This window comes from Rhinatrema bivittatum, chromosome 10 (assembly GCF_901001135.1).
Source record: "Rhinatrema bivittatum chromosome 10, aRhiBiv1.1, whole genome shotgun sequence".
NCBI lineage: Eukaryota > Metazoa > Chordata > Amphibia > Gymnophiona > Rhinatrematidae > Rhinatrema > Rhinatrema bivittatum.
In genome coordinates, this window is record NC_042624.1 from 19,944,533 (window position 1) to 19,959,462 (window position 14,930).

Sequence of the window (14,930 nt, forward strand, 5' to 3'; positions counted from 1 at the left end):
TGAGTCTTTGTCCAAGTGTCTTCGCCTGAGCCTTCCTTGTTCCTCGCCTCCGTCCGGCCTGCCGCTTCTTGCCGTTACCCAGCGGCAGGTTCGAAAGGGCTTGGAACGATCGGAGGACCGTTAAAAAGACCACCATTGCGTTGTTGGTGTTCCCGAAGCGTGCAGGTCTGATGGAGGGCCATTACCTTCAGTCATCATTGCTTTGGTTCCAGTCTTGTTCCTGCTCTGGATTCCATTGTCTGTCTTCAGTCCAGTCTTGCTCCTGTCCAGCCCATGCTCGGGTATGCCTCGCCTGCCTTGGCACCTCTTCGGAGTTCCTCTGGGTCGAGGCATGGTCCAAGAACACACAATCCCCTGGAAAATGGAACCGCTCTCCTAGAGCTTTCTAACAGTTTGTGAAGGCCATGTGTCCAGCGTTCATGTCCTTGTGTTGGGCCATGCCTAGTTCCGGAGTTTCTTTTCCAAGAAATTTTTTCTTAAAAACTTTTGTTCAAGTTTTCCTCCAAGTATTCTCCGACCTGCTGGAGGCGCCAGCTTGTTTTTGAAATTTTTTGGGGTTTTTTTCTCTGTAACCGTTAGAGGCTCTAGCATCTGCTTCCACCGAGTGCCTTCTTGGAGACTTCGTATGGCCTGGGTACATTTTTTGTTGTACGACCTGCATCCAGGTTCACCAACATCCACCAAGCTGCAAGCCGCTGGTTCATGTTCTCCGTTTCTACCTTGTCCAGAATTTTTTATTTTTTTCTCTAAGGACATTTTTGTTCTTATCAGCAGGAGTTGCCTACTCCATAGAGCTTATCTTGCTGGAAATCCTGTGCATCTTGCCCATCAAGTTCACCATCCTGCAAGAGATGTCTTCAACTCGCCAGCCTTATGGTACTTCTCTCCAGACGACCTGCAGGAGGCGCCTGCACCCCATCTGTTGTCATCTTTTGAATGAGGCCTGGATCTTCCTTCATCTCTTCCTCAAGTTGAACCAGCAAGTTTTTTCGCTCTTCCCGCTCAGCTTCTTCAGTCCTCCCGCTACCAGATTTCTAGCCTCGCGCTCCTTCCTGTGATCAAGTCCAGCTACACCTCTCTGCGATTCCTTACTTTCAATTACATCTCCTGCTGGAGAGTATTTGGAGACCTCTTCTCTGGACACTAGTTGTTGAAAGACTGGTATCCGCTGCAAGCTTCATCATCCAAGTAAGGTGCCTGTCCAAGTGTGCCTACTTCCGGCTTGCTCTCATGTAGTCCAGAGGATGTCCATCTTCTTCCAAGTCTGTCAGCCTTCTTCTGTTGGCCTGCCTTGCCTGGATCCTGTCCTGTCTCCATGACAACGGACCTCTCTTCCATCAGTCAAGGACCGCTCCAGCTCTAGTGACAACTTGCCAAACATCACTAAATTCCACCCTTGCCTAAGGGTCCTCACCTGAAAGGCACAAAGAGTTCTGTGCCTGCACTACTTCTACCACCATAGACTTACACTGGCAGTTCAAGTGAGTCTAAACAACGTCTATGCCTCTGCTGTATGGAAACCCGTTCCCAACAAGTGAACTTTACCCTACGGACTTACTTCCATTCTGTAACCGACAGGACCTGGCCTATGCAATTACCTGCTAGCTTCATTACCGTATGCTAAGATTCACACTTGCATCCACAACCTATCATCTAAGAGACTGCCTAGTCATCCAGTCACCTGAATCCCTAAGCTCTGGCTCTCGAACCATTGGTTGGTGTCCAACACTGAGTGCTTCACCATACTTCAACCTTGAACATCTATGGGATGTCTTCCCTCTGCTAGAGAAACCAAGACTACTCCTCGACGCATCTTGAACTGTTATCTAGACTTCATGCTTTCAGCTTCTTCCCCTTAGAATCGCTGGAGTGCTAGTACTCTGGGACCTTCAACTCAGCTTCATTCTATGCTCTGTTACTTCATCTTCTGCTACAGCTTCAGTTTCAGCTTAGAAGAATTCAAAAGGACTCTTCTTCATATCCTGCCTTTCCAAAGCCAAGAAGGGAGCCTTAACTTCTACCACCTTGACTAAAGAAACAAGATGCCTTCTTGTGTCCCTGCATCACCGTATCTTGCCTGACCCATGCCTTCAGCATTCAGTAGGGGTGTGCATTCGTATTGAACATAAATGTAAAACGCTACTTTTTTTTTTTTTAACTTAAAAAAGTGATGAGACATAAATGATCGGATTTCCAACTTATTCAACATAGCTATGTTGAATAAGTTGGAAATCGCGATTGTTGATCCAAAATAAAAATTTAAACCCCTCACCTTCCTTAATCCCCCCCCAAAGACTTACCACAACTCCCTGGTGATCCAGCGAGGAGTGAGGACGCCATTTCTGAAATCCTTTCCGAGAAGCACGTGACGTCGGCGCCACGTCGGAGTGACGCGGCGTCACGTGATTCCCCGCGGATTCGCGTCGGAACGCTCGTTCGGCCCAAAAGGAACTTTTGGCCAGCTTGGGGGGGTCAGGAGGCCCCCCCCAAGCTGGCCAAAAGTTCCTTTTGGGCTGAACGAGGATCCCGGAAGCGACCCCGCGGGGAATCACGTGACGCCGCGTCACTCCGACGTGACGCCGACGTCACGTGCTCCTTGCAAAGTTGGTCAGAAATGGCGTCCTGACCCCGCTGGACCACCAGGGAGTTGTGGTAAGTCTTGTGGGGGGGGGGGGGAATTAAGGAGGGTGAGGGGTTTAAATTTTTATTTGCACATATGGACATATACTCAACTCATTGAATTCTGTTTATGTCCATATTGACCGCAAATGGGACCCCCTTTGGACATATGGACATATGAACTTAAACTTTTGCTCTGCACATCCCTAGCATTCAGTGTTTTGTGTATGTCTTGTCTGGACCTTGACCACTTTTGTCCTGTCTTTGGCTCAAGTATTCTTCTCGCTACAGTTTCTCGCCAAGAAGATCCAGCTTCTGCCCTTGGATCCTTGATTGCCCCCTGTCGGTACGTGGAATACCTTCTTCTCTCCAAGCTGCTGACAAGAGGCTTGGGGAGGGGGTCTTTGAGGAGGGGGTACTGTTGTGAACCTGTCCGCGACGAGCGCGGGCAGGCCCCCTACCTTCCACAGCAGCCGAGCCGTGGCAGATGGCGTCCCTCGTGGCTGCTTGGGTCGCGCCACTCCGGGCTCCTCCATGGTCCTGGAGCCATGGGCAGGAGCCTCTTCATGGCGACACGAGGCCATTCCTGCCTCTCCTGCCCGCCAAGTGCCTCTCTTCGTGGCTGGGACCACTGCTGCCGCTCCTGGGATCCTCGGAGGCAAGGAAGCCATCCTTGCTGCTGCCGGGGTCCTTTCCCAGCAGGGAAGTCGTCCCTATCGGTGCCTGCAGCCTTCCTGTTCTTCCTGCTTCCTCTTCACAGCATGGAGCCGCTCCTGCAGTCCGTTCCTCTTCCAGCCTGGGTCCTCCATGTGGCTGAGGATGCCACCATTGATCCTGCTCTTCTCCAGCTTCTTCCTAGGCGCTGGCATGCGCCTCTCCCCCATTCTTATGGGGCCAGCCAGGTGTGGCACCCTGCAAGCTCCTCCCCGGGTGTAGTTCTCTCAGCCCTACAAGAGGGCTCAACGTTCAGTCCAGTTTTGCCTTCGCAAGGAGTTAGACACTCCTGGATATTCTTGTCCTTCGCTCCAGGAGTCCTCATTGTTCCATCACTTCTTCAAGGTCCTGTGTTCTTTGCTGGAGCTCCTTGTCTTGTCCTGATGTCCACAGTCAGTCTTGATGTCTGTCTTCCAGTTCCTGTAGTCTGTGATCCAGTCCAGATGTCCGTCTTCCAGTTCCTGTAGTCTGTGATCCAGTCCAGAAGTCTGTCTTCCAGTTCCTGATGTCCGTGATCCAGTCCAGATGTCCGTCTTCCGTTCCTGATGTCCGTGATCCAGTCCTGTGTCCTGACCCCTGGTTCCTCATCGCCACCTTTCCTGGCATGCCATGACGTGGTCCGCGACCAGCCCCATGGGCGGGCTGAGTAGGGCGCCTCGTGGTACAAGGCCTTCCTCACATTCACAGCACAAACTTCCAGGACACTTGCGCTTGAAGCCTTCTCCATGGTCTACGGAGTTCTTTGCATCTGCTCGGTCCATGTTTCAGTCTCTGCTTGAACCTGTGCCGCTCCAGTGTGGTCCGCGACCAGCCAGGTGGCTGTGTAGGGCCCGCCCCGGTGCAGGCCTCTACAGTTCTTGGGACATGTTCCTCTCACTCACTCCATTACCTCGTCTAGAGTCTGCTGCGAGTCCAGCGTGGTCTGCGACTAGCCCCGCGGGTGGGCTGTGTAGGGCGCGCTGCGTCGTAGTCTCAACCCAGCTCTTTGCTCCTGACTCCTCGTCTACAATACCTTGCTCCTGAATCTTCATCTATAGTACCTTGCTCCTGAATCCTCGTCCAAGTGTCTTCGCCTGAGCCTTCCTTGTTCCTGGCCTCTGTCTGGCCTGCCGCTTCTTGCCGTTACCCAGCGGCAGGTCCGAAAGAGCTTGGAACGGTTGGAGGACTGTTCAAAAGACCACCATTGCATCGTTGGTCTTCCTGAAGCGTGCAGGTCCGATGGATGGTCAGTATCTTCAGTCATCATTGTCTTCATCCCAGTCTTGTTCCTGCTCTGGATTCCATCGTCTGTCTTCAGTCCAGCCTTGCTCCTGTCCAGCCCATGCTCGGGCATGCCTCACCTGCCTCAGCACCTCTTCGGAGTTCTTCTGGGGTCAAGCCGTGGTCCAAGAACACACAATCCCCTGGAAAGCGGAACCGCTCTCCTCGCGCTTCCTAACAGTTATCTTGTGAATCCTGAGGAAATAATGAAAGATCCAAACTAACAATAGGCTCTAACAAATTAGAATTTCCATCAACAACTTTAGAAGAAATCTTTTTATCCAGAATATAATAAAAGTTAGAAATTAGACATTTCTTCTGAGAAAAAAAATTGAAGTGTTTCTAGAAAATACGAGTTCATTTGCTGAAATCCATTTGGATTTAAGGAAATTTAAAAATCGTAAATTAAGTGCTCAAATTGTTCTCGAATGCTTCATTTGTCTGGTATAAGAACAGATTATTTTTAATAATAGATGTCACAGAGGCCTGGAAGTTGCACTAATTGTCGAAACCATATCCTCTGGCAATAAATTCCAGAGTCCAATTATGCATTGAGTGAAAAAGAATTTTCTCCAATTTGTTTTAAAAGAGTTACTTGCTAACTTCATGGAGTGCCCCCTTAGTCCTTTTATTGTCTGAAGGTCTAGGGAGCACTACATTAAGTTAGCAAGTAGCTCTTTTAAAACAAATCAGAGAAATAATTTTTCACTCAATGCATAATTGGTCTCTGGAATTCATTGCCAGAGGATGTGGCTGTGGCAGTTATTGTAACTTGATTTAAAAAGGGTTTGAATAAGTTCCTAGAGGAGAAGTCCATAAACTGCTATTAATCAATAAGGAATAGTAGGTTGGGATCTATTTAATGTTTGGGTCCTTGCCAGGTACTTGTGACTTGGACTGAACATTGTTGGAAACAGGATGCTGGGCTTGATGGATCCTCGGTCTTATCCAGTATGGTATGTCTTATGGTCTTATGTTCTTAAATGGGGGGATTTTAATAGACATGCACGCCAATGCCATTACCAGTTTTCCAAGTTCATTCCCAGTTCACTGTTATTAAAGCTCTGTTGTTAAAGATGGGAATTAGCAATCTGTTATTAGAGCTCTGTTGTTAAAGCTGAGAGATAGCAATCTGTTAACAGATTTGCTGGATATAGCAATCTGTTATATTTAGAATTGTTGTGGGTGGATCCTTGGACCAGTGGTAGGTGACCACACCCTCGGGGGAGCTCCAGAGAGGGACCACTGGTCAGGCTTAGTGGAGGAGACAGACACACACTAGTTCTTTTATTAGACAATATATTAAACCACCAGAAGTGGCAGTAGTGAGATGGAAGCGCCCGGCTGGGCTGTAGTCTCTAAGGTACTGGAACAGCGATCCCAAGGTGGCTGAGCTGTAGAGAAACTAAGAAAGTGAGTAGGCAAGACATGCAGAGTTCAGGAACAAGTCCTTGATGGTAACACTTACACAATAGTCTCTTGAGGCAGCCCAGGAGTTGCTATGCATTAGGCCCTCGAGGAGCGAGTACCTAGTTCCAGGGAAAGCTCTGAGAGATAGATAGGAACTCACTGATGTTATAAGCAACAAAGACTTCTTAGTAAGCAATATATTAAACCACCAAAGGTGGCAGTAGTGAGATGGAAGCGCCCTGCTGGGCTGTAGTCCCTCAGTTATTGGAACAGCAATCCCAAGGTAACTGAGCTGTAGAGAAACTAAGAAAGTGAGTAGATAGTATATGCAGAGTTCTGGAACAAGTCCTTGATAACACTCACACCATAGTCTCTTATGGCAGCCCAGGAGTTGGAATGCAGTAGGCCCTCGAGGAGCGAGTACCTGGTCCCAGGGAAAGCTCTGAGAGATAGATGGAAACTCACTAATGTAAGCAGCGATGACTTCTTAACCAAAGTGATATTTAGGAGCTGGTCCGGGACGTGGGCCCTTGAGGAGTGAGTACCAGTTCCAGACTGCGACCGAAAAGAAAAAGAGAGAGCGAGGCCCCCGAGGACCAGGTACCTCTAGTGAAGTCCGAGGAGGCAGAGTAACTAGGTTTGCGGAGAGCGAATCCCATCCGCAGCGATACCCGGAGGTAGCGAATGCCCTTGCTAACTCGTCTTGTTAGCGAAAACTGAGACCTTAAATATCTGGAGCTGATGATGTCATCTCAGGGGGACGCCCCTGAGGTTCGCGCCAATGCCGGTACATCAGTCGGGCCGCGTGCACCCTTATGCATCTGGTCAACATGGCGGCTTGCAGCGTCGAGCCAGTCTGGGGACACCGGAGGAGGACGGCTTGGAGACGCCACAGCAGCTAGCCTTTCATCAACCCTGGAGGGAGTCACCAATGAGGTAAGGCGGGCGGAGCAGAGATGTCGGACAGCGACAGACACAACAGTACCCCCCTTCAAAGGGCGATCTCCTCTTCGGGTACCAGGCTTGGGTTTTGAAGGATGCACGAGATAGAATCGACGAAGCATCTCTTTATCCAAGATATAGGTCTGAGGCTCCCAAGAGTGTACTTCGAGGCCGGAACCTTCTCATCTTCGAAGGTATTCAAAAATCTTGCCTCATATACGAACATCCAGTATCTCTTAGATTTTGATCTCAAGTCGTCTTCTGCAATGATGACAGGTGGATCTTGAGATTTGGGAGACAATTTGCTGAGTATAGATGGTTTAAAAAAAAATGAAACGTGGAATGCGTTATGGAATAACAAGACCAGGTGGGAGCTTCAGACGGAAGGTGACTTCGCCAATACGTTGAAAAACTGGGTATGGACCCACGTAGCAAGGAGCATACCGAGAGGAGAGCAGGTAGTCTGAGGTGCTGGGTTGACAACCAGACCTTGTCTCCTGGCTTGAAGACTGGATCCTTGCGCAAGGTGCGCATCGTAGTGCCTATTAGCACGGTCACTCGCTTAATTAGCATGTTCTTGGTCTGAAGCCACCGTCTATGGATATCATCAGCAGTGGTTTGAGCTGCTGGGGATGTCACTGAATGCTTCCGTGGAAGTGGCAGTGTTAGGGAACGTCCAAGAACCACTTCAAATGGTGACAGTCCAGTACATTTTGCTGGATGAGAATTGATGGCGTTGCCAGCGGACTGGGTAGTTACCAAGAGTATCTTCTTCGGGTCAATATGCACTGTGGCTCATCAGGCACATCCTCCGAAAGGAAAGAGTGTAACAGAGATACTCTAAGGTATATAATCCGTGAATACAGTTATTTGATGTTGAGCGCTTTCGATCCAAGGTGAGTGTTGAAAGCGTATGAATATCAGCAGCAATGTGTAGGGCTGCTGGGGACATCATTGCGTTCTTCAATAGAAGTGGTGGTGTTGAGAAACGTCCAAAACCCACTTCAAGTTGTAGTGCAATAGTGGATCTTCTGAATTGGCGAGAGGACTCCTCAGATATTCCACTAGAGTTTTAAGAATAAAGTTGCCTCCTCCCCTGAGTCCACCAGGGCAGGAGTCTGAACCGAACCCGGTCCATAGGTCAAAGAGACTGGGAGAGAATGTGGAGGAGAAGATGCGACACGGCCCAAGAACAGTCCTCCTGCAGGACTCAGGCCCGTCCGTTTCCCGGACAATTAGAGCATGTAGAGACATCATGGCCAGACTGACCGCAGTATATGCAAAGGCCGCGCTTCTTCCAAAATCTTCTCTCTTTAGAACTCAAATGTCCATGACCAAGTTGCATTGGTTCATCTTTATCAGCAGCAGAATTTACTGGAACCTTTTGAGATGCAGGTATAGAGCTAGCCTGATTCAACCCAGATAACATCTTAGGCCGGAGTTCCTTCACCTTGTCCTGGAGCCGGTGATCAATCCGAGTGGCCAAGGCTACTAATTCGTCCAGCAAATCAGGTGTTTCGCGAGCAGCCAGCTCGTCTTTTAAATGGGTATCAAGGCCTCTGCAAAAGAGAGTCTTGAGACATTTAGGGTCCCAGCAGAGTTCTGCGGCAAGAGTCTTAAATTCTATGGCAAATTCAGCCAATGATCTGTTGCCTTGCTTCAATTCCACCAAAGCAAAACCGGCTAAAGAAATTCGAGCTGGGTCATCGAAAACGGATTTAAATAAGTTCATAAATCCTTCTATATCTTGCAAATTAGGGTCCTTATGTTCCCACAAGATAGATGCCCCAGACAAGGCCCTACCATCCAAATAAGAAAGGATGTAGGTAGTCTTGGAAAAAGCAGTAGGAAATAAAGATGGTTGTAAGGTAAAGTGCATGCAGCACTGGTTCTTCTGTATTTCTCAAGAGAAGCGGATCGGAGCCACCAGTGGTACAGCAGTCTTTAAAGTTACCTCCTATAACTGATCTTCATGGTTAGAAGCAGTGCTTTGAACCTTCTGTGTGTGTAGCTGAAGAAAAGCTGAAGAAAGTTTTTCCAAGGCGTAGGGTTGTGAATCGTTTTTTGACGATTTAAAATATCGTCCGATATATTTTAAATTGTCAAAAATCGTTAGAGGCGATATTTAATAGGAATTCCCCCGATTTATCGTCAAAAATCGTAAATCGGGGGAAGGGGGAGGGGAAGGAGGAGGGTGGGAAAACCGGCACACTAAAACATCCCTAAAACCCACCCCGACCCTTTAAAATAAATCCCCCACCCTCCCGAACCCCCCCAAAATGTCTTAAATTACCTGGGGTCCAGTGGGGGGGGGGGGGTCCCATTGTGATCTTCCACTCTCGGGCCACGGGTACGTTGATAGAAATGGCGCCGGCGCTACCTTTGCCCTGTCATATGACAGGGCAAAGGTAGCACCGGCGCCATTTTGCTTCCTGTCCCCCGACGTCACGAGAGTAGGAGATCGCTCCCGGACCCCCGCTGGACCCCCAGGGACTTTTGGCCAGCTTGGGGGGGCCTGCTGACCCCCACAAGACTTGCCAAAAGTCCAGCGGGGGTCCGGGAATGACCTCCTGCACTCGAATCGTGTTGCCGTATGGCCGGCGCCATTTTGCAATATGGCCGGCGCCATTTTGCAAAATGGCACCGGCCGTACAGCAACACGATTCGAGTGCAGGAGGTCGTTCCCGGACCCCCGCTGGGCTTTTGGCAAGTCTTGTGGGGGTCAGGAGGCCCCCCCAAGCTGGCCAAAAGTCCCTGGGGGTCCAGCGGGGGTCCGGGAGCGATCTTCTACGCTCGTGACGTCGGGGGATAGGAACCAAAATGGCGCCGGCGCCATTTTCTATCAACGCACCCGTAGCCCGAGAGTGGAAGATCACAACGGGACCCTCTCACTGGACCCCAGGTAATTTAAGACATTTGGGGGGAGTTCGGGAGGGTGGGGGATTTACTTTAAAGGGTCGGGGTGGGTTTTAGGGATGTTTTAGTGTGCCGGTTTTCCCGCCCTCCCCGATTTACGATTTATACGATATTTACAAGGACTGGCTGGGGGGGGGATTCCCTCCCCCCCCCAGCCGAAATCGATCGTTAAGACGATCGATCACACGATACACATCTCTACCAAGGCGTCTTGTTGTTCCGCAATGCGCTGGGCCAGGCCCAGTATAGACTGTAAAGCATTGAGTTGTGCTGGATCCATGTAGTCAAGCCTGATCTTTGGAGCTAAGCCGGAACCCTGGAGTCAAGCCGGATCCTTGGAGTTAGCAATCTGTTATTAAAGCTCTGTTGTTAAAGCTGGGAATTAGCAATCTGTTATTAGAGCTGAGAGATAGCAATATGTTATTAATGGAGTTGCTGGAGATAGCAATCTGTAATATTTAGAATAGTTGTGGGTGGATCCTTGGACCAGCGGCAGGTGACCACGCCCTCGGGGGACCACTGGTCAGGCTTAGTGTAGGAGACAGACACACACTAGTTCTTTTATTAGACAATATATTAAACCACCAGAGGTGGCAGTAGTGAGCTGGAAGCACCCGGCTGGGCTGTAGTCCCTCAGGTACTGGAACAGCGATCCCAAGGTGGCTGAGCTGTAGAGAAACTAAGAAAGTGAGTAGGCAAGACATGTAGAGTTCAGGAACAAGTCCTTGATGGTAACACTCACACAATAGACTCTTGAGGCAGCCCAGGAGTTGCTATGCATTAGGCCCCCGAGGAGCGAGTACCTAGTTCCAGGGAAAGCTCTGAGAGATAGATAGGAACTCACTGATGTTGTAAGCAGCGATGACTTCTTAGCAGAAGTGATATTCAGGAGCTGGTCCGGGACATGGGCCCTCGAGGAGCGAGTACCGGTTCCGGACTGCGACCTGAAAAAAAGAGAGAGCGAGGCCCCCGAGGAGCGGGTACCTCTAGTGAAGTCCGAGGAGGCAGAGTAGCTAGGTTTGCAGAAAGCAAATCCCATCCGCAGCGATACCCGGAGGTATCGAATGCCCTTGTTAACTCGTCTTGTTAGCGAAAACTGAGACCTTAAATATCTGGAGCTGATGATGTCATCTCAGGGGGACGCCCCTGAGGTTTGCGCCAACGCCGGTACATCAGTCGGGCTGCGCGCCCTTAGGCATCTGGTCAACATGGCGGCTTGCAGCATTGAGCCGGTCCGCGGATGCCGGAGGAGGACGGCCTGGAGACGCCGCAGCAGCTAGCCTTTCATCAACCCCGGAGGGAGTCGCCAACGAGGTAAGGTGGGCGGAGCAGGGTCGTCGGACAGTGATGGACACAACATTCACCCAGGTAAGGGATAGGACTTCCAGACCCCCCTAGTTTAAAAGCTTCCCTTTTTCCCTGTTAGCCTCGACCATTAAAACCCTGCTGACCTATCTATTTATCTTTATTTTATTACTTACATGTCCTTCATAGCAGATGTAAAGTTATGCAGCAGGAACACCAGCATGTACCTGTACGCATAAGTATTTACATGCTAATTTGAAGTTGAAATCCAGGAACGCCCATGCCCCACCAGACTATACCCATAACCTGCCTCTTTTTAGGAACTTTTCATTTGTGCATGCAGCGGGAGATACCAACGTACTTGGGCGGCTTTTAAAATCCATTTGGTATGCGCCAGCTCTCGGTTTTGACATGCATCGGGCATTTAAAATTCATCTTTAAGTTAGCTGAATAGGTTTATCCAGCTAACTAGCCAAGCTGCACAATGTCTAAATATTTATCTTGGTGATACTAGTGGTGTGCTTCAGGGATCAGTCCTTGGAATGGTTCTTTTCAACATTTTCGTAAGTGATGTTGCAGAAAGGCTATTGGGAAAGGCTTGTCTCTTTGCAGATAACAAAATCTGCAACAGGGTAGACACCCAAGGTGAGGAGAACATGAGGAGGGATCTAGTGAAGCTTTGGGAATTATCTGGAGTAGGGGTGTGCAAAGTATGGCCCGCAGACCAGAAGCAGCCCCTTGCCACACTTTTTACGGCCCACCTACCTATGTCCTCACTCTCTTATCTCTGGTTTGCTAATGCTGTCCTCAATCTGCATGCCTGATATTGCATGTCTTGCTGTTTGACAATGACATTGAGGCCCATTGCAATTATAGAAACCCTCTGAGTTCCAAAGAATAGAAGAGATAAAACAAGCCAGTTGGACCCGTCCCACCAAGGGCCGAAGAGCAGAAGAGAACTCCAGGGCTGTATACGGACAGAGTAGAAGAGAAAAAACAGGCATCAGACAGACCTCATTCAACTAGTGGCTAAAGAGTAGAAGAGGACCTCAAAGTTGCAAGCAGCCTTAGAACAGAAGAAACAAAAACCAGGCCCCAGACAGACCACATTCCACTGGTGGCAAAAGAGCAGAAGAGGACCTCAGGGCTTTCGGCATTCAAAGTGCAAAAGACAAAAATCAGTGGATTACATCCCACTGGGGCCAAAGCCCTGATCTGTGTCTACTGATTGGGAGGTGGTTGAGCGACAGGGGCAAGCAGTCAGTGAGGAGGTGAGCTACAAGGTGAAGCGGGAGTTTGGCACAGCCTCATCCTCCTCCTCCATCCAAGTTTGACTGTGGCATGTTGCTATGGGTTCATCCACTTGGTTGATAGGATTCCTTTGGATTAAGAAGGAGGAGGAGGAATTGAAGGTCTGGCTGGGCTTTAAATGGGCAACAGCCTGGCTTCCTGGGAAGGAGTAGCCAGGTTGTTGCCCATTGACAAAGAAGCCCCAGGCAGATTCCATCCCACCGATGGCCAAAGAGAAGTAGAGGCCCTGAATTGAGAGAATGAGCAGGGCAAAGAGAGAGGTAGGAAGAGTATGTGAGTGGGAGTGTAAGAAAGTGTGGGAGAAGGGAGTGTAAGAGAGGAATAGTGTGTGCAAGTGGAGAACTCTCTGCCTCTGGTACAGTCAAGAGCCAGTGATTTGTCCCCTAATGATAAAAGTTTGTCCACCCCTGTGGCAGCTAAAATGCAATGTTAAAAATTCAGGGTCATTGCTAAAATCCAAGGGAAAGGTACAATCCATGTGAATAATTTCTTCTATGCATGAAACAAAACCAGGATCTGGGGGTGATTGTATCTGATGATCTCAAGATGGCTGAATGGATGGAGAAGCTGACAGCAAAGGCCAGAAAGATGTTTGGGTGCATAGGGAGATGAATGGTTAGCACAAACAAGGAAGTGATATTTCCCCTATATAAGTCCCTGGTGAGACCTGTGTACTGCCTGGAGACTTTACCTTCAAAAGGATAGAAACAGGATGGAGTTGATCCAGATGGTCAGTGGTCTTCATTCTAAAGCATATGGGACATACCTAAAAATTGAAGCGTGTACATCCTAGAAGAAATACAGGATAGGAGAGATATGATAGGGACTTTTAAATACCTCCAAAGTATCAATGCACATAAGGTGAGTTTCTTTCAACAGAAAAAAAAGACTCTAGAATGAGTATTAATGGGATGATAGGAAAAAGAGATAAACTGAGGAATAATCTATTTATACAGAAAGGGTAGTAATGCATGACTCACCTTCCCAGTGGAGGTGGTAGAAACTAGGATAGTGTATGAATTTAAGACAGCATGGGACAAACACAGGGGATCTCTGAGGGAGTGGCAGCAATGTATAGCTGAGCAGTTGGTATGGATGGGCAGACAATTTGGGCCATATGGTCTTTTTCTACCATCATGTTTTTATGTTTTTATGAATTCAGTCACTGCCTAAAGCCAGCATGGTAACCAGATCTCTTCTCCTTTGACAGACCCAACACTCAAAGTAGATGACAGCAACACCCGCATCTTGATCGGCTGCCTGGTGGCAATCATCTTTATCCTAATTGCCATCATTGTTATAATCCTCTGGCGACAGTTTTGGCAAAAAATGCTGGAAAAGGTAAACAAGAGTTGCTGAAAATCCAACAGGGCCAGAAACACTATAAAAAAAAAAAAAGAGAAGTGTTCCTGCCTGTCTGTCCATCCATGTCCAAACTGAGTGATAGGAGGAGGGTGGTGGCACTGTGTGATATGTTACTCTGAACAGTATTAATATGGGGAAATTGCAGCCCTCCCCTCCCCATGTGCAAACTTGTAGCATGTACCTGGTTAGAAAAGAGCCAGCGAGTGTGCACCACTTACATTTTCAAATTAACCTCCTGCTACAAACAGGATATTTTAAGGTGCTGGTACATTGTAAGGGAAATTCTGTAAAACTGAGCATAAAAAGTTGGCAAATATGTGCATAATTTACTTCAATTTTCAAAACAGACTGCCCTCTCAAAGTACACCTTCTAAAATGTTCTTAAAACTTTTTGTGACAATTTACATATATACTTTTTAAAATCTGAAAGTATGTGTGGAAGTCCAACACCCTCCCCCAACTTCACCCACAGAAACTCCTCCACTCAGTCTGGGAGTGTATGTGATATATATCAGTAAGTTCACCTGCATATAGGGCAGACAATTTTGCAAAAGGCCATTACTTAGTGTAAAATGGGCATTTTACTTAGTGTAAAACGCCATTTCACCTGCAGAACTCCCTTTGAAAATAACCCTCCAGTGTTTCAAGACAGGAGTGATAGTGCTGTGTGGGGATAACGTGTATATAGGCTCCTTAGACTGTACCTCTATCATAGGGATAGCAAACATACAGACTGATACAGCTCTTGGACGCGCGTTTTCCCTTACCCCTTATTCAGTAAGGGGAGGAAAACGCGCGTCCAACCCGCGGCACCTAATAGCGCCCTCAACATGCAAATGCATGTTGATGGCCCTATTAGGTATGTGCGCGGGATACAGAAAATAAAATGTGCAGCCAAGCCGCACATTTTACTTTCATTTCGGGACCTCCGACTTAATATCATAGCGATATTAAGTCGGAGGTCCCGAAAAGTAAAAAAAGTAAAAAAAAAAAAAAATTTGAATTCGGCCTGTGGCTGTCGGGCCAAAAACCGGATGCTCAATTTTGCCGGCGTCCAGTTTCCGAGCCTGTGGCTGTCAGCGGGCTCG

At 48.5% G+C, this 14,930-nt stretch overlaps 1 protein-coding gene across 2 annotated transcripts in view; it reads left to right on the forward strand.

The window, feature by feature from the left end:
• DDR2 (discoidin domain receptor tyrosine kinase 2) overlaps positions 1–14,930 on the forward strand; it is a 662,671-nt gene that overhangs the window by 353,569 nt on the left and 294,172 nt on the right. For both annotated transcript variants that reach the window (XM_029618162.1, XM_029618161.1), the window contains exon 10: positions 13,688–13,818. In XM_029618162.1, the coding sequence (XP_029474022.1) occupies positions 13,688–13,818 (131 nt within the window). The remainder of the gene's footprint in view (positions 1–13,687; positions 13,819–14,930) is intronic.